Raw genomic sequence first — 27,607 nt, 5'->3', positions numbered from 1 at the left:
CTAATACTGTATAAGTTGTACATAAATAAGTTAATTTGTTATGTGGAGTTGTAGTGGAGATGTTGTCATTGGAACTTGGAAGTGGTTGGAGGTGATAACGGCTTCATGAAAATGGTGATCGGGATTCAGGACTATAAAGTCTATGAAATTCTTTGTTTCCTAATATAAAGCTTTATTGTTACGCAAAATCGAGATGAAATGATTCGATTTTCAACTCTAGTGAACAGTTCCACTTGGCGGCAAAATGGAACTCACTCCATATTCAAAATTTCTCACTTCAATGCTACTGAGCTATGTCATGCTTCAATCCTCCAAAGACTCAAGGAACCAAAGCCTATTGAACAAGTTCATGCCCACATTGTTATCTCTGGTCTTTCTCAGAATACACGTCTTTGTAACAGACTGATGAATTCATATGCATCATGTGGAGTTATAACACAAACCCACAAAATATTTTCTCTGTTGGAACACAAAAACTTAGTTTCTTGGACCATATTGATAAATGGGTTTACAAAAAATGGCTTTTTTCTTGAAGCTATTGAGGTGTTTGGTAAGATGGTTAATGGTGGGTTAATGCCTAATGCAATCACAATTTCAAGTATTTTACCTGCTATTGGAAAATTAAAGTTGAACCTGATAGGGAAATCACTTCATTGTTGTTGGGTTAAGCAAGAGTATCCATGTAATGTGTTTGTCCAAAGTGCATTAGTTCATATGTATTCGAAATTGGGGTATCCCATTGCTGCCAGATACGTGTTTGATAGTATGTCTGAGAGGAACATTGTCTCGTGGAACGCGATTATTTTTGCTTATTCTAATAATGGTCTGGTTGAGGAAGCAATTCGACTTTTCAATTTAATGAGAAGGAGCTTGTCAGTGGATACGTTTACGATAATGAGTTTGGTTTCTGCTACTTTTGGCGTTGGGGATTTACAAATAGTTACTCAAGTACATGGTTTAGTAGTTAAATCTGGTCATTATAACAACCAACGTGTTGAAACTGGTCTAATAGAGATGTATATTGGTGTAAACTGTGTTGATGATGCTTACTGTATATTCTGTGAGATGCCTGTAAAAGATGTAGTTGCTTGGACATTGATGTTAACGGGGTTTGTGAAGAGTGGAAACTGGAGTATGGCGGTGGAACATTTCAATCAGATGATGGCGACGGATGAGGTGGAGCTTGATTCGGTTGCACTGATAGGTATCTTATCAGGATGCAGCAGTTCAGGAGCTTTGCAGCAAGGCAGGAGGGTGCATGCATTGGTGATAAAATTTGGTTTTGAAGGTGATACTTTTTTGGGATCATCTGTTATAGACATGTATGCAAATTGTGCTGAGTTAGGTGATGCCAGAAGATTTTTTGAAGGGATGGCTAGGAAAGATGCTGCATGCTGGAATGCACTGATTGCTGGTAATGGGATGCTTGGGTACTGTAATGATGCAATAGACCTTTTCCTGAAGATGAAGGATTTAGGTATAGATCCAAATGAGTCAACCTTGGTTTCTGTCTTGAGTGCTTGCGGTCATGCTGGGTTGGTTGATCAAGGATTGTATATTTTTGATAGTATGGTAGCAAGATGGAACCTATATCCTAATCAAAAGCACTATGCATGTGTTGTTGACCTTCTTGGACGTGCAGGGAGATTAAATGATGCTTACTCAGTAATTAGGAACATGCATTTGCAACCAGGTGTGGATGTTTATGGTGCTTTGCTTGGTGCTTGTAAAGCTCATGGGAATATTGAGCTAGGTGTCGAGGTATCACAGAAGCTTTTTGAGCTGAAGCCACATGATGCAGGATATTATATACTTCTCTCGAATATTTATGCTTTATCTGGAAATTTGGAGGGTGTAAAGTCAACCAGATTATTGCTCAAATCGAAGATTTTGGAGAAGGATCCAGGCCTGAGCTCAATTGAGATAAATGGAGCTGTTTACACATTTATGGCGAGCGAAAAGGATCATCCCCTATATCTTGAAATTTCTAGGTTTCTGAAGGACTTAATCTTCAGAATACAAGAAGAAGGATATGTGCCTGATTTAAAGTCTGTTTATCAGGATGTGGCAGAGGATCTGAAAAAGGATATTCTTTATCACCATAGTGAGAAGTTGGCCATTGCGTTTGGATTGATGAGAACAAAACCAGGAACAATCATACGGGTGACAAAAAATCTCCGAGCATGCAATGATTGCCACTCTTCGTGTAAATATATCTCCACAGTTTTTGAAAGGACGCTTGTCATCAAGGACAAAAACCGCTTTCATGTTTTCCAAGGTGGGAACTGCTCATGTGGGGACTATTGGTGACAATGTACTCTGATTAATCAACATTGACTTATCCCACGAAACCACCTCATCTACAAAATCTCTGAGAGTAATTTATACTACTTAGTTTTGATGTTTACATCCAAGCCAGATGGTGTAGCATTTCAAATGGACCATGAACACCCATCAGCATCAACTTATCGTCAAATGATTCTGACCAGATAGCAAAACTCCTCTTTCAGAACTCTCTGAGATCCACTTATTGGAAGAGAACTACTCCTCTATCTGCTTCTATGGGATACAGATTTTAAGATGTTAGTTCGACCAGTGTATTATAGTGGAAAAGTAATTTTGAAGGAACAAACCTCACATAAGTAATTGTCGTGTAAGTTGGAAAGGGCGAAAGTAGTGTAATAGGCCACATAAGATGTATTCAGATCTTTGATTTAGTGGATTCTTAAATACTATGCCCTAGTAATGGCGTTGGTATCATCATCAGCCAACTAATGGTTATGTACTATTCATGTTGGATTCAAGTTGAAGCCGAAGGAAAGCAGGCCTAGCAAATCCCTGATGCAAAAGCCACAGACACCAGTGTCAATCCAAAAACGGCTGCCATGCGGCTCAACATGAACTGGGATTTAGCAGAAGAGATTGAGGAGGCCGATGAGAGTGATGACCCTGAAGTTTCTGCAGCTGTGGTAAATGGATGAGATAATGCTAAGAATCTGTGCTTTTATATTTAGCAGTCTGTATCTAGTATCAGTTAAGTATCATTTAGTCTGTGTGCAATCTAGTGTAGCCTTAAGAACACCGATATTAACTTTATTTTTGGGAACACCGATAGAAGAGATGATAAATTCACTAATTCTTTGGTACATATTAGTTGATTAAGTCATGATCAAATTAGAATCGAGCTAGTAGAGAAAATTTTCAACTCAGAAATTACTTGTGAATTCTTGCTGGACTTGTTGCTCCTAGAAGCTTTTTGTTTTTTGTTAAGAAGTTCAAAATCTTCTGGAGCTGATTCTGACGAGGGACTTTTTCACGCAGGGATATGGAGCTCTGTACTTGGTCTCTCTGCATTCTCCATCCTAATTGGCATATCGGTTGTGTTGATTGCGTTAGTGAAGGTTTTTCCATTTTATATCTGTAAGTAGTCTGCGTACATCCATTTCAAATAAAGCCTATTTCTCGAATATTAGTGAGTTTGATATTATACCATGAATCTAATTTTGAATTTTCTGATGCTCATGGGTAGGATTTCTTCCCGTCTACCAAATCTTGATGGACGCAGTTACATGGTACCTGTGCAAGTGAAAGGTAGCAGGTACTCAGTGAACTAGTCGAGGTTTAGCTAGCACCCAGACACCATCATTATATTTTTTTAAAAAAATATGATGCTCGTGGAATGAAGCAACTATATTTCATTTTGCATGTTCTCGAAGAATGGGCATTCATGTGCAGTGTTGGAGCATTGCTGTCTTTTGTTTGGAGTTTTATATGCCTACATTCTTCTATTCTCCATGCTTTGGTTGGCTATATACTTCTAAGCAACCGTGTGGCTGCACGTTCACTACATTATTTAATTTGTTTTTGAGTCTTTGAGGTCCAAACACACGAGTGAAGTTGACTTAATTAGGGTAAATCCTTATGTCAAAATATCAGCTCAATTGAATCAATGAATCTCCTCTTCAATCCACATTTTGTTTTTCTCTTCACCTAAAAATTTCTACAACTATCAATTTCCCAACTCACTAGTTAAGGAGACTCTCTTGTGTGTCACCCATCAGACGACTTTGTGATTTATTATTAAAAGAAATTTTTTATTTGTTACTAATGCTAGACGTGGGTGTCTGTTACACTGAATTAGTCTTCCAGATTATCTATATTTTTTTGGTTAGTATTCAATATTTATTGGTCCTACTAATGGATATTCATTCTCAGAACTCGAACCTAAGGCATCTAATTAAGAGTAAAGAAATCTCAACCATCTCACTACGTTTCGCTTCTAATTGGTTCTAGAGAATTGCTAAAACTAAATCAGGTAGTGCATCCCATGTCATAGAAATTATCAAACTGAGTGAGAGTGAGAGACAGAGAACGTGGGAATCATAACTTTTAAGGTTTGAAAGACATGGCATGCACATTCTAACTCTACCCACCCCATTTGCCGCATTTCTCCTATAAATACCTCATTCATGTAACTTATTGTTCACCTCTCTTCAGTTTTAATTAGTTACTTTCAGCTTCACAATCAGCTCAAATATATGTCTGCCTTTATGGATCCTCAAGAATCTGATTTCATTGAAGTAACTGATCCCTTTATGAACAAGAGCCAGGACAGTGAGAAACAGATTTCAGTGGATCCAATCTCCTTGAAAGAACCAAATGAACTTACAATCCCTTATTCAAAACCCAAAACTCTCAATATTCCTAAGAAAATCTGCTTGCCAAATTCAACAACCTCATCTCCTGATTTTTCGAAGAAAAACCATATCAGTCAACTACCATCTCCTTTGTCATCATCAACAAATCATTTGGCTCGTCAACACTCCGTGGCTCTAACAAACCTTGAACGGTTAAGAGAAATCCAATTACGGAGGAGCAAGTCGTGTGGTGAAGGCAGAGCTAGTGCCCCACCTGAAGAATTCGATATTTGGTTCACCCCTAATAGTACCATTCAACAAGTACCAGAAGACAACAATAAGTACTTGATCAATAACAATAGCTTTTCCCCTGAATCAGAAATTAGCAACAGAAATGATGAAATTTATGAGAAAAAAACGTTGGACGGACGAAATCAGGACGAGCAAAAGTTTAAATGTGGAGCGTTGTGTTTGTTCATTCCCGGATTTGGAAAGGGAATCAAACATGTAAAATCAGGGAGAAGGCAAGTAAGCGGTGTTTCATCGGCCGATATAGGACCACATGTTGTTTCAAGGACAGTTTCATTGGAGAAATTCGAATGTGGGTCGTGGACATCATCGGCAGCTATAATCAACGACGTTGGAGATGCAGCCTCCAACAACATGTTTTTCGATCTGCCATTGGAGCTCATCCGGTGCAGTAATGTGAACGACGACACGTTTTCCCCTGTTACGACTGGGTTTGTTTTCGATAAGGAAGTGAAAGGGGTCCTCAAAAATACAACAACAATAACAACTTCTTCGAGGAAATCACATGAATCGACCCGACATGTTCGGTTTTCTACGTCGTCCCCGACATCGTACCCGCCATCACCTACGTCCTGCATAACACCACGAATGCTTACATCTAGAGAAGATTTCACTACATTTCTAGAAGCTCAGAGTGCATGATATTGTCGGAGAGAGGATTTATCATCTGCTATATATAGAGATATAAAATTAAGTTTGTAAATATATCGTGTGATTTGGGGGCGAAGAAGATTCGGATAAACCCATACTACATAATCCCCACTCCTGAGTACTTCAATAGAGCGTTTTTTTGTTTTGTTAAACCTTTGTTCATGTCATGTGGATCTTGATATATATTATATATAGATTGAACGAGAACTCATGAGTAATCTGTTTTCAAAGTAAAACTATGTATTAATTTAATTTATAACTAATTGTAACTTAGCTTAATTGATGCAGCCTAAGTATTAAACATCATACTAATGGACAAGTAAAGTTTGCTCAAGTGGTTGAACACCTTCCCTATCAATCGGAAGTTATGCCTAAAGATAAGTTAAAACAATATTGATCCTCGTGAAAGAAAAGGAAAAAAAAATAAAAAAATCTTACCGTCCTTATGTTACTATTCATCGTCTGGCATCTTTATATTACGATTATTTACTTAAAAATAACATTCTTCGGATACAAGATTAAAGCCGTTTAACTAAACGACCTAGTTAAGGGTGATTTGCAAAAATACGGTACTTTCATTATCACTATTTAAATTTTGATTCCATTTTAAGTATAGCAAATAGCTTGTGGGTTAGAATAAGTTCGAATACAACAAGTATAAGTGAATTACCATGATAGTACAAATTGTATCGTGATCTTTGAAAAAATTTGTTTACGAATGTGGGGCGGATCACCAAGAACTTCTTGATAGATGAAAAAAAAAAACTTGCCAAGTTACAAATTGTTCACAAGTTCACATCACCAAAACTTTCACACAAATGTGAGCAACTATGTTTTTATTTCAAAATTGATCCAAAATTGTGATTTTTAAAATGATAGAAAATTTAAAATTATAATATGTAGATTGTAAAATAAAAAAAAAAGAAAATAATCTTTTCGAAATTTGTACGTCATGACGAGAGGGAGTTGCTCGGATGGTAAGCACCACTCCCTTCCAATTCGAAGATTGCGAGTTCGAGTCACCAAGGGAGCAAAAGGGTGGAAGCTCCTACGAAAGGTAAAAATAAAAATAAAAATGTACGTCATAGAGGGTACTTGCTTAGAAGAGATTGGGCTCCAGCAGCAGTTAAGCCCAATGGATTAAAGTTCACTGAGTCACTGACACATCAACTTTCCTAAAATGTCAATTTGCAATTGTTTTTTTTTTACTACCTTTTTTGGTAATGAAAAAAATTACTATCTTGTGGGATCGCGGATTTTACTTGCTGACTGTTTTTTTTCTTACCAATAATCAAAGTACATTTACTTCCTGAGATATCTGACAATGAACAAAATTAAAGTATGCGAAATACGTACTGTTATGTTCTATTATTGAGTTAGTTTTGAGACGGTGATTTAACTGTCAATTTTTATTTCATAAAGTCATTTCATTTTGTTTAGTAATAAAAAATCAAGCAACTTATGATAACTATTTTTCAAAAATCACTTACCTTTATTTTGTAACAGGCTAATCATTTTAATTACAAAGTCAGTCAACCAATACAAAGTAATTATTTCCTATAGATGCTAATATGGAAAAACTTTAGTCAAATTTTAAATAGATAAAAACCTATTAATTTTAATTAACCATTAAATAAACCTACTTTCCGGCATTATTATCATAATCACCTTTGCTGCCATCCTTTTTTTTTTCTCTCTCTCGGTCAATCACCAACTACGAGTCTACGACACTGGAAGAAAATGCACTTAACGGCTTAAACATGTACTAATAAAATTTGATTCCAATATATAATGACAAGAATGTAATTGATCCTAATTATTACTCCCCCGTTTTTATTTAGTTGTCACCATTTTTGATAAGATTTTGCCTTGATTTTTTTACCTTATTTGATGTTTAATTTTTTTCTTAAATAAAAATCAAAGAATTACCATTAAGTGTTTAAACTTTTCCTGAACCAAAACTATAATTTTCTTTCAGATTTGGTTTATTCTTTCCTTAGGACATCTCCAACCCTACCCTTTATTTTACTTTCCAAATATAGAGTTTTCTATTTATTCAGAGAACCAAGTCCAACCCAATTTTTTATTGTACTCTCTAAAAATTAATCTTTTCTCTCTACTCAATATTATAAATCTTTTTTTCTATTTATTCATAATATAAATCTTTTTTTCTTTTTTTTCAAATAATCACTTTATATATTTTACTCTCCAAATAAAGAGTTCTCTATTTATTCAGAAAACCAAGTCCAACGCAATTCTTTATTTTACTCTCTGAAAATGAATCTTCTTCTCTATTATTATTTCTATTTCATTCTCATTTTCTTATTTCATGATATAAGTCCTTTCTCTTTCTTTTTTTTTCTTTTTTTCAAATAATCACTTTATATAAAAAAATAAATTCAAATTCATTGTTTAATATAGAATTTTATTTTATTCTAAATTTCTAAATAACATAAATTGCAAGCTAATACATCCCTATGTCCCAATTTATGTGACTTACTTTTCTTTTTAGTAATCTCAAACAGAATGACACATATAAGTAAAAATTTAACTATAAAATGTATATTTTACCTTTAATGAAATGATTTACAGCCACACAAATTTCTATCATTCATTTAGGACCATAAGTTTTTAAAAGTCTATATTTCTTTCTTAAACTCCGTGCCGAGTCAAACTACCTCACATAAAATGGGACGGAGGGAGTATTATATAATATACAAATTAATTGACAATTCAAATAAAAGTGAAATCATGAATGAAATACAATTACATAAACATTACATAAATCAACAAGCATAACCGCAATCACAATCACAACAGTTCTCGGGATCATATACTATTTTTTTCTCGAATATTGTTAAATTTGGAAACGACCTACCGGATTACTAAATTATTGTTGTTATAAAATTATTATGTTATGTATTGTATTATTATTTTTTATTTAAATTATTATGTTATGTATTACATTTTTAAATTAAAATTTTCATCTTATCATTTTACTTTTGTGCATTTTTCATAGTTAAAATTAATAATAATGTCAAATTCTATTAAAGCGACGAAAATTTAAAAAGAATTGAAATATTATTAATTCGGAATGAAAGCAGTATATATCAAATAACATATTTTTTAAAATGTTATATTACTTTTAAAAAGAATTACAAATATTAGAGATTTCATTAATGACCTTATATAAAAAATAATATGTTAATTACAAAAATAATAGAAATAATAATAGAATAATCAAAAAGTGAAATTGAGAGTGTGGTTGGAGAGCCCATTTTCTATTTTACTCTCCAAATATAGAAAATGAAGAGTAAAATAGAGGTGGGTTGGAGATGATCTTAGAGGAAAAGTTTGAAGATCCCTATTATCATACATAACAGTGTTTTGATTTAATTTTTTTTCGCTTTAAGAGATTAAAGTGGGTTAAAACCATTTTACCCAAACTATATTTGACCAAATCCATATTTACCCATATTTTATATGGCTGGATTGTGATCCAATCCATTTTCACTCAATCCATCCAAATCCGATCAAAACCACCCATTTGCCACCCCTACATAACACAATAACATCCACAATGTAAACACTTAGAGAGTTTTGTTTACGGGGAGATTTTCTCTCTACAATTTTTATGTTTTTAATTATGTACGCCAATTGGTCATATCAAATAATAATATTATGGCTTAGAGTATAGTTTTATGTGTCGTCTAATTTATCGACATTTGATTTGCAATTGTAAGCTTCCGTATGACGTCCTAATCACTTTCGAACCCAACAATTTTAGGTTTCACGCTCCTTAAGATTAGATAAGTTTATCATTGTACATTTATTTAGTGTTTTCTTGAAGTCTAGTTTTCACTAACTGAACATAAGTTAATTAATTTGACCAATGAACATGAATAGAATACTTAGTTTTTCTATATTGATCAAATTCATACTTTCAAGGCCGATAATTCTCAAGGAAAAATAGGAAGAGTAATATTATTTATGCATTACTTTTGTGAAATAAAAAGTACTACTCCCTCTATTCCTAATTACTTGTTCAATTTTGAATTGACACATCTATTAAAAAATAATTAATGACATAGTGTTTTTACCATTTTATCCCTATTAATTATAAAGTGAATTAGGGGTGTGCAAAAATCGAACCGACCGATAAACCGAACCGAAAAAAGTGTTATTGATTTATTGTTATTGGGTTAACGGTTTCTTAATGGTTTTATAAAAAAAATTATCGGGTTATCGGTTCGGTATTGGTTTTCAATATTGGGTTATTGGGTAAACCGATAACCCATTAAGAATTAAGACTATAGTAATTTAATACTTTTACATATACATACATATTAATAAATATTAATCTCAATATCTTAATAGTTATGTCTTTGTCATTTAGCCATCAATTCATACTTCGCTGTGACTTTGAGTTCACAACTTTACATTATACAAATCGTCAAAACCTAAAGTAAGAATCATATTCCTCTTTATTTCTCTTTGTGTCACAGATGTATAATTCTTTTCATGTTTGTTATTATTATTTCTATTATATGAGCTTTTGTAAAGTTACATTATTGTTGTGTCGTGTCAAATTTATTAGAGAAGTCATATATTGTTTTATAAGCATAATCTTATTGGTTAAACCGAAAATCGAACCGTTAAGGACCAAAACCGATAAAAAATTATCTTATTGGTTTAGCTTATTTAAAAATCGAAAATCAAATCGATAATTCATAAAATCGAACCGAACCGACTGATGCACACCCTTAAAGTGAATGAATAAAAAATTTAAGATTTTCAAAATGTTCTACCTTTTTCAAAGTAGCTCATTGAGGTTATAATTGGTAAAAAAAAATCTTTTATTGATTTGTTAAAATAGATAAGTAATTAGGAATAACTAAAAAAAGAAAAAATGAACAAGTAGTTAAGGATATAAAAGAATATTAAATAATATATATTTTTAATAAAGACGACATGTAAATAAAATAGAGAGTAACGGAGGACAAATATGAGAGAGGTAAAGAGACAAATTTGCCGACAAAAGTAAAATGGGAAATTAGCGGAAAATTGAGTAATCCCTTTCGCCATGAATTCTCGTCTGACATGAACCCGTGTGCTTAAATTACTCTTCGGTCACAGTTTTTCTACGATGCAAACAAAAATAATACTCAGTCCGATTCATATTACTTTATCTTTATTTGTTTCAATTTACATGACATATATTGAATTTTAAGATTTAAATAAGTTTATTTTTTATTGTAAATTTTTATTGATTGTTAATTATCGTGACTTAGATTTTTTGTTGTTTACAAATATATAAATTTTATTTTAAATTATTTGACTCTCAAAAAATAAAATGTGTCACATAAATTGAGACATAGGAGTAGATGAATTGTCGGGACATTTTTATAGTTTAAAATAAATAAATAAATTATTTAAAATCAAATAAAATTATTGAGACTATTTTTATATTTATTTTTTATTTAATGAATTTCTTAAATATTTTATATTTTCTAGGAAACTATAGTGTGATAACAATAAAAGAAGTGATACCGGAAAGTAAATTTTAATTTGGGTGGTTAACTATTTTTCTCGAAGAGTATGTTGTACCCGACAAATCACTTAATATGAAATAGAGGGAGTCGTAGATACTCCTAGTAGAGTAATAAATTTCAGAAATTTAAATTGAATGGAAAACAACTCCAACCTCCACATCCTTGTATCGACATTATTATTAACGGTGAAGATTCATCCAGTAAACTCCACCAGCTACCACATTCACTGCCCCTAACTCTTCTTTTCATCTATTATTATGGCTGATTTACTACCTCCGTCCATTTTTAATTGTCATGTTTTTCTTTTTTAGAGTCAAACGATAAGTACTTTGACTAACATTTTACGATATATTTTTTCATCACATTGATATGTAACAAAATTGTAATTTATAGTACTTTTTGTATAATTTTTGAATATTTAATTTTTTTTTATTAAAGTATCAAATTAATGTAATCTATTTAACTCTGAAAATTAGTTATATTGACTTTTGAAAAACACAACATGACAATTGAAAGTGAATAGAGATAGTAGTTGTTTATGATAAATGGTAGAGCACTCTCTGTCTATGGTCCCAATGTCTACCAACCTCAGGGAAACTCTTATTCCAAAAAATCACTTGAGCTCCGCTTTAATTGAATTGATCACAGTTGTATTAAACTCCATTGGTCCCCTCTTTTGAACTGACATTATATTATATCCTCCATACACAACACTCCATCACCATGCTGTTTTGGGGCCACTCAGTCTCGTAGCCACATGTGGTTAAGGATGGTTGATTGAACACATTTTATTGAAAAATTATAATAGATATGTCAAATTGTATAAATCTTGAATATTCTTTATGAAATTTCTGACTTGTACTAATAATTGCTTTTAGTAGAGAGCGATTTAAATAAAATTTTCAGTGTCAATCCAAATTAGTCGAATGTGAAAACAAAAGGGGTTTGGGGACCAATCTGTTCAGATTCATTCGCAGCTCATCAAATTTGCAATTTCTACAGTATATTTTGTTTCTTTCTCTCTTCTTGAATATTAAGAATGAAAACCAAATACACCTAAATACAGTGAACAACTACCATGCAACCATTGATATGCTATAAAGGCAAAACAACAACTGGGAGACAGAAATGAGGGGCACAAAGGAGAATTAACATTCTACCAAATTTTTGTGTATGGAGCATAGGTTAATCAAAGAAATAGCTGTGTACACATGCAAGGTACTCTAATTAACACACATCCTCATCATGCCCATTGCGGTTTTCTTTTAACGTATCTAAGCTCAGTCTTAATCATACATTATCATATTTCAATTTGAGACCGTTGGTTTTATACAAGTAGCCAAAAATTGATAAATGGCATCACACCTATCGAAAATACTCATGATTGAAGTACACTCGAAGGCTTCCAGTATTTTCTTCAATAATTGCAATTATGGGTCCATCAAAGATCTAAGCAAAGTCGGTATGAAGGGAAATGGAAAAAAAAACTGCTCAAATTGGGGTGTAACTTTCTTGCCTGCCAATCCAAGAAAATGCTAATGCATAATATATTTAATAATGTGCACAATTACACACTTACACATTACTTGTTTGACATAAACTAAAGGTACTATTAAGAGGAAATGCCAACCCTTTTGGCCTTGGACAATGAAAGAAAAACCAAAAGCATTCCCCATAACTAAGCATCAATCCATGATTCATGATCATCAACTTGTTCAAATCCAATCATCTAACTGGAATGCTTGGACACTTATTCAAGTTCTTAGCACTAAATTTGTTGTACTCTGAATGTTCAGATGAACCTGAAAAGAGATGGCACCTAAGCCTAACTCAACCCCAAAAACTAGATCATAAGGAGATAATTGTCCAAGTTTATATAAGCAGGCTGTCAACATATTTTTATCCACTCTAACATCCCTGTCACGCCCAGGCCCAACTGTAGCGTGAATCAAGAGCCTAAAATAGGGATTGTCAGTGTACTTTTACCCACTCTAACATCCTTGTCACGCCCAGGCCCATCTAGAGCGTGAATCAAGAGCCCAAAATAGGGATGGACCTGACTCTAATGTACCATATACAAGATAGGAAAAATTACTGAAATACACGTCTTATATTTCCCTTATTTCCAATATTCCCTTCTATTTCTAAAAATCTCTAAAATCCCTTATTTATTTAATGTATCCGAGCTACATATTATGTATCCGATTTATGTTATAATGTATTTGAGCTCCATATTATGTGTCCGAATTGTATTGTTTTTTAAGGAATTAATGTAATTACAAACTAATGAGAAATATATTGTAATTTCATATTAAAACTATGAGATTTATGTAAGTTATACAACAAGATATAGGCGGCACCTAGTCCAAATCCATATAAGCAAACCACCAATCCATTCTCCAGCCAACATGAGACTTTTTCCAACTCTAACAAAACCAGATCTGACCACTAATCAAGAACACCCCAAAAGAAAGAATGAAAAAGTGAGTTAAGGGCCCTCTGGAAAAGCACCAAACCAAGATAATCATTTTTCTAATATGATTCAGTTATATTTTTCTACATGCCAGTTGTGTGTTGATAAGAGGTGGGAGGCCCCTTGGCACCGACAAGCATAATTAAATCCAGCCAACTTTTTGGCAAAATAAACCCATACCAGTGGAAGACAGCGAATTAAATAGTGTTATAAACAAGACAAAACAGTACAAAAACACCCTGTAATCCTACAAATATAAATAAACGAATCATATACTAATATGCTTGTCACTGTTGTTTCTATACCCATGCTTCTATTCCAAAAAGTATAAGAAAATTTTATCATACAGAAATGAACAAGAGAAGAATATATATGTATATAGCTCTAAACAAAGAAACTTAAAAGTAATAACACATGTTGAAAAGAAAAGAAAGCACAGGCACTGTTGACCTCATTGCCGCGTTCTTTGTAATTTAGTGCCAATCATCTTAAGTTCGAATCTCTTAACAGTTGCAGCAACATCTCTCATTGTATAGTCAACATTATAAGGGATACCGTCAACAGTGATTGCCGTGGTGTTGACCAGCTGCCGGCATGGTTCACGGTGCTCTGCGATGGTCCCGTGATAGTGGAAGTACTTGATACGCCCTTCTGTCTTGTGTGTTGTCTTGCCTACTGTATTCTGAGACATATGCACACCGTTGGCGATCACATTGCGAGGTTGTACTGCATATTTTCGATCCCTCCTAATACCCGTCTTCACGTCCTTGTACACTAGCTTCTCAAACCCCCATTTTCTGCAGCCAAATTAGCATTGAATCATCAGTTAAAGTGTTTGAATTCAAGAAATTTCAGCACATACATTACATAAACTTCATGCAAAATATATAAAGCAAAGACGATTGTTAGTTGAAACGACTTGTCAAAACCCACAAATCGTTTTCTTTTATCCAGTCTTCTAGTCTATCAAAATCAAGCATACCATATACGAACAGTAAACTCAATTATTCAAAGATACAATTTTTACTCACTATCATACAAGCCTCGAAGTCAATTCATCACTAAAAGAACGCTCAGTCACAACTAGGTAATGACAACTATATATAAAAGAAAACCAACTATAATTGGTTATGAGCATTAAGTATCTAAATTTTTTCAGGACAGCTAACTTGGTCTAGGTTCCAATTCCAAGCACCATGGAAAAAACATTTGATCCAGCTAAACAGGTCTCATTAAGGTAAATGGAGTATTGACAAATTAAGACAGCTAAGCTTCCACTAGAGCAATACAAAATAAGGCATTAATCATATTTTCAGCCAAGATCACAAGACTAATCACCAAACTAAAGTAGCAATCAAGAATTCCTTTACTCGTGAACAGTCTAATAATTCATCAAAGCATCTCAATTATCTAGCACTACAAGACATCAACAAATAAAGTTCAAAACCCCCTAGTCAATAAAATATAAGCAGAATATCTACCCATCTCCTACGGAGTTACCTAGTACTTGGTGCTAGAGGAGGTGGAAGGTACCCGTGGAATTAGTCAAAAGCAGGCCCGGAAACCACGGTCATCAAGAAAATAATAATCTAACCATCTCCTAATCATGCCATTTCAGATGCTCTGTAACAGAGAAAGAACTCATGTCTAGAGAAACCACAATCAACATAACATGATCAATATTGTTTAATCTCTCATAGATACTCGACAAATTTGCTTAATTACTCCAAATTGGGATGGTTGATTTAGTTCAAGTATCAAAATTCTTTATTTCAATTAAAAATACCAGCACGGGTCAACGGAAATTCAGCATCTTGAATGTTTGTTGAGAAACATGTTGACCAATTCGAGCTTCGAATGCATAAGTAAACGCCAAAATGAATTAAAATAAGAAATTAACAAGTTGAATAGGAGTTTGGAAGGGATACCTGTAGGATTTACCGCGGTCCTCTTCGAGACAAAGCTTGTTAGACATTGGCATCTGTTCAATGGTGAACTGTGTAAAATCCGATAAAGATTTCACTACAGATTTAATGGTGCTCTTCTTGGGTACAAAAATGTACTCATCCACATCAAAGAAGAACATCCATTTAGCTTGAAACTTATATCTCTGTAAGCAATCATTGACAATAAGGAACTGATTATGATAGTACCCATCAAATCTCTCTTGGTCCCTAATATCCTGTAATGTAACGTATCCTTTATCCATCCATGGCTTAAGCACCTCCATTACCCCCTCATGTACACCTCCAGCATCGTGAATTACGAAATGGGACTTCTCTCCGAACAGCCTAACGTGAAATGCCAGCCACTCTCTTACTCTCTGTGGGCTCAAGTTCCCGTACAGAGACGAACCGCAGTAGAAGAAATCATACTTTGGGGGAGCTTCATATACGGAAGTAAAGTTGACGAAATCCTGTCCCGTTTCCGACAATGCCTCGAAAGTGTCGGTGGTGTTAAAGTTAGTGTCGCCGCCGCCGTTAGTGGTGGCGTGAACGAGGAGTTTTCCGCCAGTTTCACCGTTGCCAACTGGTACAGGGAAAGTGCAATTTATGACAAGCACAGTATAAACCCTGCCATAACCCCAGTCCGGGAGGATCTTGTGACCAACGACGGAGATGGGGTTTTTCTGTTTATGAGAAGAAACCCACTCACAACGGTAACTGGGTTTGCCATAGACGTGAAGAGGCTTTGAACCTAAACCCATTACAGCAAAAGTGTTATAACCTCCTCTATAAGCAGACATCAGAATAAAATTGTACGCGGCGGAGCCAAAAGGGTTGAAAGCTCTCTTAACGACGCCGTTTTGTAGCAGTCTGTCTTTCTCCAACGACGGCGGCTCCGGTGGTGGAGTAGCAGCACTCGTCGGTGGTGGAGTAGTAGTAGATGGGGTTGATGAATTAGTAGCGTTTAAGTGGGAAACAAAGTGAAGTGGGGCGGCGGGAGTAGAAATACAGCTGCCAAGATCTATAGGGGAGAAAGAAATTAAACGAGAAGGGATATAGTGAAGAAGTGTAATAAGAGAACAGAGAAAAAGAAGAACAGTAAGAAGAAGCTTAAGCTCAGCAGCACAATTCCAAACAACACCAACGAACATCCTCCGTTCTTTCTCCTTACTCATACTGAAAGATAAAGATAAGCAGACGACAGAGCAGTAGAGATAGATAAGAAGAAGAAAAAAAAAAAGGAAGAGAAGGCAGACAGGCTTTTGGTTATTCTAGAGTATATCTAGATGTCTCTTCTTTACAATGCTACTGCTTCTTTTCCAGTATTCTCTCTCTCTATCTCTCTCTCTCTATATACTGAAATCTGCATTGTGAGAAGGCGATTTGTGTTCTTATAAATCAACAATGGTGATTTCTGCAATTTAATTATGAAAGGGAAAGGATGGCTGCTATAATTGTGGGACTAAATAATAAGTATGATGTAATAACGTGGACATAGTGATTTATTAGGACTAATTGCCGACGGTGGTGGCCTAATTACCCGTAAAACTCGACTAAAGTAAAATTAAAGAGATGCCCTAGCCCTAGGTTTGTCTAAAACAATTATTCTCTCTTTATTTTAATCTTTTACTTTTCCTAAGACTTTTCTAATTGGGCGCGGAGCTAGTAAGAGTTAAACTATATTTGGTGAAAAATTATACTAGTGTTTATTTCTTCATGGTTTGATTTGAATACAAGTTATATTAGAATTAATTTGGTATGTTATATTAAAATAACATGTATTTTGTATGATTTTTAAAATTAAATTATTTATTAATAAGAATACTAGTCATCGTATTTAGTAGAAAAAAATTTAATTGAACTTAATTTTTTTTTCTTTGATCATTTTACAATTTTGTAATGGGATAATCTACTTGAGAGTTATCATTTCAACCTCTAGCAAAAATAATTTATCACAATACTAATTACTAGTCAGGTAATAGATAAATAACATTAAACTTTTATTGGACTGTATTGACTTATACATTATATTAAAAGATCCCTAAAAAGAAAAAAAAATAACACTAAAATAGATTTGACGTTTAAATCATCAATTTACTTTTAAAAATAAATAAATAAAATTACTTGTTTTTTATCGAAAAATTAGTTATTTTTTCTTATTTTAAAACAAAAACTCATCTAAATCATAATGCGATTTATTTGATCTTTTTTAATAACGTGACACTTTATTTTTGAAGACGGTTATAAAATATATCAAACACAACAAATATTAACTAAATTGTCTAAGATCTAGTTTTACATTCCACTCCCTTTGTACTCTATACATTCACATTATCCTTGTAATATAATATAATCTCTTGTTTCTTATATATTGTTTATTTTATTACACGCTTTTGTTCCACGGTAATTGTACCTTTTGAAGCTAATTTATCTTATTAGCTTTTGTTTCTATTAGAGAAAATAATATATTTAATTTTAATATTATTTAATTTCTTATTTAGTACTTAGTATTTTTAATTCATTTATTATATAACCAATATAAGTATTTATTAGCTATACATCATATTTAATGTCATTTTTATATATAGTAAATTATGAAATTAATAATACAATATATTATTTCTATTAATACACTATTCGTACTATCATGCTTATTATATATAGTATGTTATGACATTAATACCACGTAATATCATTTTTATTTTGATACACCATATTAAATATTATTCTTATTTTAATATATTCAATTAACTTATTATAATAATAAATAAATAAAAATTAATTACTTTTATACACTCTATCAAACGATCTGATAAGAATATATTTTTACTTTTGTCAAAACTATAAAAGAGAGAGAATTTTGTTGGAAAAAGAAAGATTAAAGAAAGTAGTCTTTAGGTACTACTAGTTGAAGGAATCAAAAGCAAAAGGAAAAGTGATAGGTGGAAAAAGGGGTTTAATACTCTTCAATGAGAGGCAACCTTGGAATTATTAGGTTGTATTTAATAATAATGGAATTGTTTAATTTAAGAATAATTTCATCTTTGAATATTTTAATTATTCAATTATAATATATTATTTTTTTTGCATAGAATTATTCTCGCATAATTTAATGGGAATTATTTAATAACACTAAACAAATAAAGTTATGTATGAATTTTAAAATATTTTGCCCGTCCAACTAATTGTTTCAATTATTTTTTCAAGTCATTCCAACCAAACATTGTATTTTTGTGTCAGGATTATGTTTTGCTAATATTTTCTGACCAAACAATCCGCAGAGTAAAATTTTTACAATTATAGTATTATTATTGATATAATATTAGGCATAATAAATTTAAATAATGGACTGCGTACGAAATGCTATTGTTTCTTATGTATTTGGAAAAGAATGGCTAAATAAACACATATATTTTTTTAGAAATATATCAGTATTATTGCATCATCCATTCTAAATATCACTAAAGTCATTCACTTTTTTCTTAATTATTATAAAAATAACCATTATATGATAGATTTCAATAGAAAACTGGAAAATAAGAACAAGTAATTGAGTTCAATAATTTCTCATAAAGAATTATTAGGAAGAAATTGAAGTGACATTTCATATATATAATAATAAAATGTGAGTGTTATTAATGAACACGATAAATTTGGTCTAATCATGTGAAAGAAACAAATAATTTGGTACACAATGTCTCAACTTATCTTCATGCATGTTAGCATATGGCTCACAAGCCACAAATCAAGTGAGTTGTTGTTGCTTGAATGAAATGTTAATATTAATGAATTTTGCGTAATATTAGAGCAAATCTGATAAATATAAAATTAAAAAGGCTTGAAATTGAATAATTGATAAGAAATTTCACGTGCCTATAATAGTTAATTATCACTTGTTTCCTGGTGTAATTAGGAAAATAAAAAGAAATGCAGTATTTCTATTTTTGGTTGAAAATAGTTACATATGTGTACCTCACTTTGAGTGGAAGAAAAGCTTTTACTTTTCCCACTTTATCACCTCATAATATATTATGAGTGATTCCTCTTTAACTTTTTATTAAATTACTAGTTACAGTAGCCCGTGTTAGTACGGGCCCAACATATATTTTTATTTTTTATTTTAATTTATGTGATATTAATAAAATTTTAACGGTCAAATAAATAATTTTTTTTGTATGTTCTTTAAATTTTAAGTTGTTGATTATTGTGATTAATAATACTTTATATGTAATTTTCAATATTCTCTTTGTCCCAATTTATGTGTCATTGATAGAATTTCGAAAGTCAAGCAAATTTTGTATATGTCTTTTAGATTTTGAAGTTATTTAATTATTATGAGTTATAGTACATTTTACGTATATGTTACTTTTTCTATCCCAAACTATGTGACATTAGTAGAATTTTGAGAGTTGATCAATTTTTTTGTATGTCCTTTAAATTTTGAAGTTGCTAATTATTGTGTAATTTGTAGTACGTTTCATGTTATTTAAAATAATATATGTTATTTCCTCTATCCTAATTTATATGGCACTAATAGATTTTGAGCTTCAACCAAATTTTATAAATGTGTTTATAATATTTTAGGGTTTAATTACCTCTTTTTGATTTTTAATCCATTAATATGCTTTCTTCACAATTATCAGTAGAGCTACCTTTCAGTGTTAATGGTTTAACAACATACCCTTAAAAGAACATACCAACAAAAGCTTCCTCTTATTTCTTATTGTGCGTATTATTAAGTAAAAATTATTCTAATTAATTCTACTAAAGATTCACTAATCGAATGCTGAGAGAAATTAATTAATGTGAGAAAAGTATTGAAAGAAAGACTTAATCCTACTCCATCCGTCCAATAATTATTGTCTATTGTACTATTTTGAAATGTCCTACAATACTTGTTCACTTTATGAAATCAATGGATAGTTTACCCCTTATCATTAATTATAGTCATTTTTCAATTATATTTTTTAATACATTATATTTAAAGAATGATATAGTAATATTACTCTTTTATTTATAATTTCTTAAAAAATGTATAAAGTCAATACTTGAAAAATATTATTGGAGAGAGAATAGTTGATATCGGTCACCAAAACAATACAACTAAGTAGTAATAAGTGGGGCCCATGTTTTCAGAAAGTTGTGCGAATTATTTGTAGTTTTAAGGGGACAAATTAGTCCAATAGATAAAAAAAAAAAATGAAATACAGCTGCACTACTCCTTTAACTAACCAATTGAATTACATTTTTCATGTGAAATTACAAAAGTAACATATGAGGAATTTTTTGTCAATTCCATAAACGGGAAGCTCCTCACATTCACTCTTATTAATAGTAGTAATATAATAATTTTCAAAGTTAAATTAGATTGTATTAATTTGATATTTTAAACAAAAAAATTTAAATATGCAAAATCTATACAAAAAGTACTATAAATTGTAATTTTTTGCATATGAATATGATGAAAAAACACATTGTAAAATATTAGTTAAAATTCTTATAGTTTGACTCTAAAAAGGAAATCATAACAATTAAAAGTGTATAGAGAGAGTAATAAATAGGTAATTAAATTTCAAGAAGTTTAAAATAAAAGGTTGAAAAAAAGAATAATATAGACAACATATATTGAAAATTGAAAACATATAAATAATAAAGGGCCCAAATGAGGTCTAACTTTTCGGCTAATAAAGTTGTAGGTAGTTAATGTTGTTAAATTATCCAATAATATAAATTTTAAAGGTACAACCATAAAAGAAGAATGTACAACACTATCTAAGCACATATCATCCAACACTTGTCATGTGCTAAGTAATAGATATTCCCACTTATTATATATAGTAAAAAAACAAAATAAATAAAAAATAAACAATAAATAAATAAAATAAAAAAATAAAAAATAAAAAAAATAAAAAAAATATATATATATATATGTGTGTGTGTGTGTGTCTATATATAATTCTTATAGTTTGACTCTAAAAAGGAAATCATAACAATTAAAAGTGTATAGAGAGAGTAATAAATAAGTAATTAAATTTCAAGAAGTTTAAAATAACAGGTTGAAAAAAAGAATAAGATAGACAACATANATAAAATAAATAAATAAAAAATAAAAAAAATAAAATATATATATATATGTGTGTGTGTGTGTCTATATATAATTCTTATAGTTTGACTCTAAAAAGGAAATCATAACAATTAAAAGTGTATAGAGAGAGTAATAAATAAGTAATTAAATTTCAAGAAGTTTAAAATAACAGGTTGAAAAAAAGAATAAGATAGACAACATATATTGAAAATTGAAAACATATAAATAATAAATGGGCCCAAATGAGGTCTAACTTTTCGGCTAATAAAGTAGTAGGTAATTAATGGTGTTAACTTGTCCAATAATATAAATTTTAAAGGTACAACCATAAAAGAAGAATGTACAACACTATCTAAGCACATATCATCCAACACTTGTCATGTGCTAAGTAGTAGATATTCCACTTATTATACATAGTAATAAATTGTCCAATAATATAAATTTTAAAGGTACAACCATAAAAGAAGAATGTACAACACTATCTAAACACATATCATCCAACGCTTGTCATGTGCTAAGTAGTAGATATTCCCACTTATTATATATATATATATACCATCCATAAGAAGTGTGAAAATATATATATAGCCAAGGTACTAATGGAACTAGATTTTACTCTAGTCAAACCACTATGGTATATAGAAGAAAAAACGTTAGTATCAATATTACAAGTAATTAAAACTTTAAATGAGGATTTGAAAAGAAAAATCATAACGATTATTACATTAAAAAAATCAGAAGAAGATTTTTTCATGTATGAAAAAAATATAATTAACCTGAAGTAATTATAAATGATATGAATACATCTTATTATTACTTTTCAGAATAATTAAATATGAGCTTAAGAGAAATCTTAGAACTATTAAAAGACTTAATGGAAAGTCATAAACAAATAACTTTAAGACTAAAAATGATAGAAATGAAAATTATTTCTCTTAAAGAAAATATTATAGGAAGAATTACAAATGTAATTGAAAAAACAGAAAAATTTGACAAAAAAGTAAGTCAAAAATACATTAACGAATTACTAGCAAAAAAATTTGCGAGTAAAAACACTTATAAAAAAGGAAGTATGGATGAAATATTAATCCAATAATTCCTAGAAAAATAAAAAATTGATAAAACAAAAGAAGAAATTGCTTACGTAAGTGCTTACGTCGTCTTCTTTGTTTCTTTTGTCTGCTACATTTTAGTTTGTTTCTGAATGGTTATGGTCTAGCATTTTGCATGCTAGTTTTTATGTCTCTTCAGTAGCTTCCAATCGATGAAGCTCTATGTCAAGGATATATTCGAATTTCAGCAGTTTATTGATTTTTAATATTTTAGTATTAATTATGATTGGAGTTATAATACTGATTATGCATAGATCTATTAAGTAAAAAGGCATGATATATTTCAATAAAATATTCTGATTTATTTTTCCACATAATTTGTCGGTCAAATCAATAATCCTCTTTTCAAAAATAAATAAAGAAAATTGGCTGAACATTTCAGCCGTAAATAAAAATATCGCTCGTATTCGATACTTAAATTTTGTCGTCACAATAATGATGTTAGGTGAAATTGTATTTGGTTTGATTTTATATAGTCAATCTAGGAATAAGAATACCACTAAGGCTTTATTTGCATACATAAGAGGATATTTCTAGAAATTGGTTAAGATGGATCCACAATAAAGTGACATAAATAATGAAAATTCCTATAATTCATCAGTTTATTTTATTTCATGACAGATAATTGTAATTTATATTGTTTGTTATTTGATAATACCATCCGAAAAAATAAATCCCAAACCAAGTTTTGGGAGGAAGCCCGGGAAATATGTTTAGTTTAAAATCTATATTAATATTTAATTTTTTATTTAATATGAATTAAAAACTTGTCAAGAACACAATAACCTATATCATCTAAAATACTGAATACATCTTAATTTAACATTATCTCTAAAATTCTATACCATTTTAAAAAAAAATAAAAAATCCCCTCTCGAATACATCACTCTCCTCTCGTTGATACATCTCTATCCCCCTCTCGGTTACATCCCTCCCCTCTCAGATACATCCCTCACCTATGTATCCGGATGTCCTATCCCCTCTATGATATATCCCTCCCCTCTCAAATACATCCCTCACCTATATATTCAGATGTCTGCTAATGTATTCGGAAGTACAGTGATGTATCCAAAATTCATAAATTTTAAGAGATTTTTGTAATTTGAAAAAAAATGGGGAAATAATGTAGTTAACTTTTAATACTTTGGATTTATGTAAATTATACTAAATTCAATATCTTCACTTTAGCAATGATCCATTACTTATGTTTGAGCTGACTGCTCATATTGTTCCGGCCCATGAAACCGGACAGCCCAATATATTTCTGATATTCCAACATTGAACCCAAAATTTTCCTCTTCCCTCTAGGCGTGTAACCGCAAAAAAATTCTTGCTAGTCCTAATTGTCAATCCAACCTAGCCGCAATGAAGAAGAAACAGAAGTCCACCACCATCTCCACCGAAGATACGGCGGACGCCGCTGCCGTAACCACTAGCACCACCATAGATTTGAAAGCCCTAATCCGGGATAACAGGCTCTTCTTCGACAAGTTGATTGACCTAATTCCTCCTCGATTCTACCTACCTAAAGATGAACCCGATACCTGGTATCGAGGCCTTCCCAAAGCCGCCAAAGCTTCATTGAAGAAACAATCCAGGGAGAACCTCAAACTTGCCCGCCGCAACCGGCTTGACCCTGAGAAGAAAGAGCAGTCCTCTACTGTCGGCCTCCTCGAACAATCCCTTCAGAAAAAGCAAAAAACTGATGAGGAAGATGATTCCGGCGAGGACGATCATGGTGAACCTACGCCCATTAATTTGGAGGAAAACGATAACCCTAACAACGATAACTCCTCTGGTACTTACGAAGAGTTGAGGCGAAGGCTACACAGAAAGATCGAAATGCTCCGTGGTAACCGGGGTGATGGCGAGAATTCGGAGCGCAACAAATTTAATCAGCGCAAGAGGAGTGAAAAAGATGCATCTTTAGAGAAATCTGAGGGTAAGAAGAGAAAGAGGGGTGAAGACGACAATGGAGAAGATACTTCAATGGAAAAGGACATAGAGTTTGGGAAAGTTAAATTAGGAGACGACTATGACAAGAAAAAGAAGAAGAAGAAAGTATCCAAACCTAAAGAGTTGGAAAGACTGAAGAGGCTGGAAGAGGTGAAGAGGGAGAATAAGACGCTGGCGGATAAGGAAGCATGGAAGGCAGCAGCAAACAAGGCAATGGGATTGAAGGTGTTTGATAACCCTAAGTTGTTGAAGGAGAGTTTGAAGAAGGATAAGAGAAAGAAAGAGAAGAGTTCTGAGAAGTGGAAGGAAAGAATTCAGACTACGGAGAAGATGAAGAATGAGCGTCAGCAGAAGAGAAGGGATAATATTGCTGGCAAAGCCAAGGAGAAGAAGATGAGGAAGATTGCCAAAAGGGAAAAGAAGCTCATGAGGCCGGGCTTTGAGGGGCGAAAGGAAGGCTACATTACTCAGAATAAAAGCTAAACTGGTCATGAACTCTTTCTTATGGCTTCTTATTTTGAATTTAGCTGCTTTTTCATTTGGAGAGAGTTTTGTGTTTGGTCTGAAATCTTTTGCTAATTCTGTGCTAGTCAAGTTTAAGCTTTTTTATTCAGTAGTAATATGTTGGCTCATTAGCCTATCCCAACTGGTTTGGGATTGAGCATTGTTGATTTATAGTAACATGTTAGTTCATGATTTGTTTTCATGAAGTTAGCATGATAATATTTGCTTGTCACCCAAATATCATTAGTTTGATTTGAACATATTGTCTGCAAACATTTTTGTTTCTCAAACAGATGTGGAAATGGAACAAATATGAGATTGACTGTGGATCTTTTTGCTGTAGAACATATTTGGCATTGTCAGTATCTCTTTTATGAATAAATATTTTACATGTAAAATCGACACATGTTCCTGATACTTCAATTAGCTACACCCTTGAGAGATATACCAACTTATGCTCAAGTATCCATGACCTGATCTCATCAGTCTATTTCAGTGGTAGGTTGGTTCTTCGTGCTTTACTTGGAAAGCTTGTTTTCTTAAGTAAGTACGTTTATTTAAGAATCCTTTGAGAAGCCAAGCTTCTGCTTATATTAAGATTCTCGTTACTTCGTAGGGCTTGTGACTATTAGATGATATTGATAGTAACTTCAATGCTCAAATGTGACCACTGTTCTTGTAGTTAGTACCTACAAAGTAATTAAAATCGGGACGTGCAAAAAAAGGGGATAGTCTGGTGGAGCTTCAAGTGCAAAGTGCAATTAGGGCTTAGGGAAGAAAAATACCAAACAAATAAAAAAATAGAAAATAGAAATGTATTGCACTTCATCAAAAATAAAATAAAATAGAAATGTAATGCCAAAACTGTTAGTATAAATGCAAATAATAATTATTTGTTGAATATGGAAAATTTATAATTAAGCTACATATATCAGATATGTTGTTCTGCTCTTGAAGATGTGAAGGTGCACACACCTTAGCAACTTGACGCCTAGTCGCCTACGTGCCAGTTAAGCAAGGTGAAGCTATCAACCTGGGCTCACTGAGTTTTGTAACTTACACGTGCTAAGGGCGTAATGTGTTTCCAAGGCACACCATATTATAATTGAAATCTCAGTATGCAGCCTTCACTAAAGTCCAGTTAAGCAAGGCGAAACTAACCTTCACTAAAGTGCCAGTTAAGCAAGGCGAAACTAACAACCTGGGCTCACCGAGCTTCATAGCTTACACGTGCTAAGTTATGTGTTTCCATGGCCATACCACAGTCATTGACATATTATAGTTGAAATTCCAGTATGCAGCCTTCAATGTTAAGTTAAACAAACAGGGATTTCATTGTAATGTAGCGAAGTTGTAGACGGATGCTGTTGACTGATTCATGATTTCTTGCAATTGTCTAGTCATGAATCAAGTATGTTAAGATAAATCCAGAGATATAATACCATTGGATCAAAAAGAGATGATTTGTAGGTTAGATGAATAGGTTCTTGATTATTGTTGTGAAAGAAGAGCTCAAGCACCGAAGGTCTAAGGATGTCCTGATGGTCAATTCAGTCGGGATGAAAAAGGAGAACAAAGTCCAAATTCCAACATAGGCAATTTTTTATTTTTTAGGTATTTTCTTCTTATTTGTCTAAGCTTTTGTGGCAAGTCACCCAAATACTTGTGTTGGTGAGCAGTAGCAGGTGCCCAAAAGTATAGTTGAGCGATACACAAGCTGGGCCGAGCATCACCTTTATAAAGAAAAGGAGAGCTTAGACCTTTTGATTGAATTGTAACTCTACCTTTTATGCTTGTTCTGTTCTTTCGGTTCATGCTTAGAGGATCAAACACAAATTCTCAACCTCATATTCTTCTTCATTGCTTATCCACTTCCCTATTTCCAATCTCTTTCCAATACTCAAAACTCTGAGTTTCACGCAGAAAATTCTCAATATGCTGCCGTATCAAATCTCCCACAAACTTCTGGGGTATAGCTAGCGAACTACTGCAATATTGCATCTAGTGGCATAACTGCAAGTAGTAATAGTAAGCTGCAGAAACCGTCAAGCCATGGTAGGGCTTTAATTGCAAAGTGCAATTTAAAGGCGAGCTATATTTTTTTTAGCTCTTTTTATGCAAGTATTTTAGTATGGTTGCTGTCTAATAAATGAAGCTTATGAACTGGTTGTTCATCCTTTGTGCAGTATATGGTGTTCTAAGTGCTTAAAGCTTTGAGTTGTGAATGATCTCTAGTATGTCAATTCTACTTGGAATTTGTTTTGTTTGGTCAGCAGGTTCAGTTGGATCCAATTGATCAGCCAAGAACAGAGATCTTTTATGCTTTCTCTGCTTTGTGCTTTAATAAGATGTTTTCTAACGCATAAAGGTGATAAATACATT

General features: G+C 32.3%; 5 protein-coding genes across 5 annotated transcripts in view; 4 read left to right on the top strand and 1 right to left on the bottom strand.

Annotated features, from left to right (window-relative positions):
- The window catches only part of LOC125847658 (zinc finger CCCH domain-containing protein 1-like), a 180,152-nt gene that overhangs the window by 133,435 nt on the left and 19,110 nt on the right, over nucleotides 1–27,607 (top strand). The gene's annotated exons all lie outside the window — the stretch shown is intronic.
- Nucleotides 199–2,561, top strand: LOC125847639 (pentatricopeptide repeat-containing protein At1g11290, chloroplastic-like). Its single transcript, XM_049527284.1, has one exon. It carries the CDS (start codon nucleotides 199–201, stop codon nucleotides 2,308–2,310), a length of 2,112 nt encoding a protein of 703 aa, XP_049383241.1. The 3' UTR covers nucleotides 2,311–2,561.
- On the top strand, nucleotides 2,886–5,751 carry LOC125847427 (uncharacterized). Its single transcript, XM_049527047.1, has 4 exons — nucleotides 2,886–2,969; nucleotides 3,322–3,335; nucleotides 3,530–3,598; nucleotides 4,508–5,751. The coding sequence occupies exons 1-4, from the start codon at nucleotides 2,886–2,888 to the stop codon at nucleotides 5,586–5,588; spliced, it is 1,248 nt and encodes a 415-aa protein (XP_049383004.1). The 3' UTR covers nucleotides 5,589–5,751.
- On the bottom strand, nucleotides 13,780–16,930 carry LOC125847646 (galactan beta-1,4-galactosyltransferase GALS3-like). The gene is made up of 2 exons (XM_049527292.1): nucleotides 15,551–16,930; nucleotides 13,780–14,419 (listed from the first exon to the last, which is right to left on the bottom strand). Exons 1-2 carry the CDS (start codon nucleotides 16,741–16,743, stop codon nucleotides 14,074–14,076), a joined length of 1,539 nt encoding a protein of 512 aa, XP_049383249.1. The 5' UTR covers nucleotides 16,744–16,930; the 3' UTR covers nucleotides 13,780–14,073.
- LOC125847657 (ribosomal RNA-processing protein 14-C-like) lies at nucleotides 24,084–25,552 on the top strand. Its single transcript, XM_049527303.1, has one exon. The coding sequence runs from the start codon at nucleotides 24,131–24,133 to the stop codon at nucleotides 25,202–25,204; it is 1,074 nt and encodes a 357-aa protein (XP_049383260.1). The 5' UTR covers nucleotides 24,084–24,130; the 3' UTR covers nucleotides 25,205–25,552.

Source organism: Solanum stenotomum, chromosome 12, assembly GCF_019186545.1.
Source record: "Solanum stenotomum isolate F172 chromosome 12, ASM1918654v1, whole genome shotgun sequence".
In the NCBI taxonomy this organism is placed as follows: domain Eukaryota; kingdom Viridiplantae; phylum Streptophyta; class Magnoliopsida; order Solanales; family Solanaceae; genus Solanum; species Solanum stenotomum.
This window is presented reverse-complemented; position numbering and strand designations above follow the sequence as displayed.

Excerpts from the sequence above, each read along its gene's own strand:
- LOC125847639 (XM_049527284.1), top strand. The coding sequence starts at position 199 with ATGATTCGATTTTCAACTCTAGTGAACAGTTCCACTTGGCGGCAAAAT.
- LOC125847427 (XM_049527047.1), top strand. The coding sequence starts at position 2,886 with ATGCGGCTCAACATGAACTGGGATTTAGCAGAAGAGATTGAGGAGGCC. Across the intron at positions 3,599-4,507 it reads GTGCAAGTGAAAGGTAGCAG|TTACTTTCAGCTTCACAATC; the intron begins GTACTCAGTGAA and ends AGTTTTAATTAG.
- LOC125847646 (XM_049527292.1), bottom strand. The coding sequence starts at position 16,743 with ATGAGTAAGGAGAAAGAACGGAGGATGTTCGTTGGTGTTGTTTGGAAT. Across the intron at positions 14,420-15,550 it reads GACCGCGGTAAATCCTACAG|AAAATGGGGGTTTGAGAAGC; the intron begins GTATCCCTTCCA and ends ATTTGGCTGCAG.
- LOC125847657 (XM_049527303.1), top strand. The coding sequence starts at position 24,131 with ATGAAGAAGAAACAGAAGTCCACCACCATCTCCACCGAAGATACGGCG.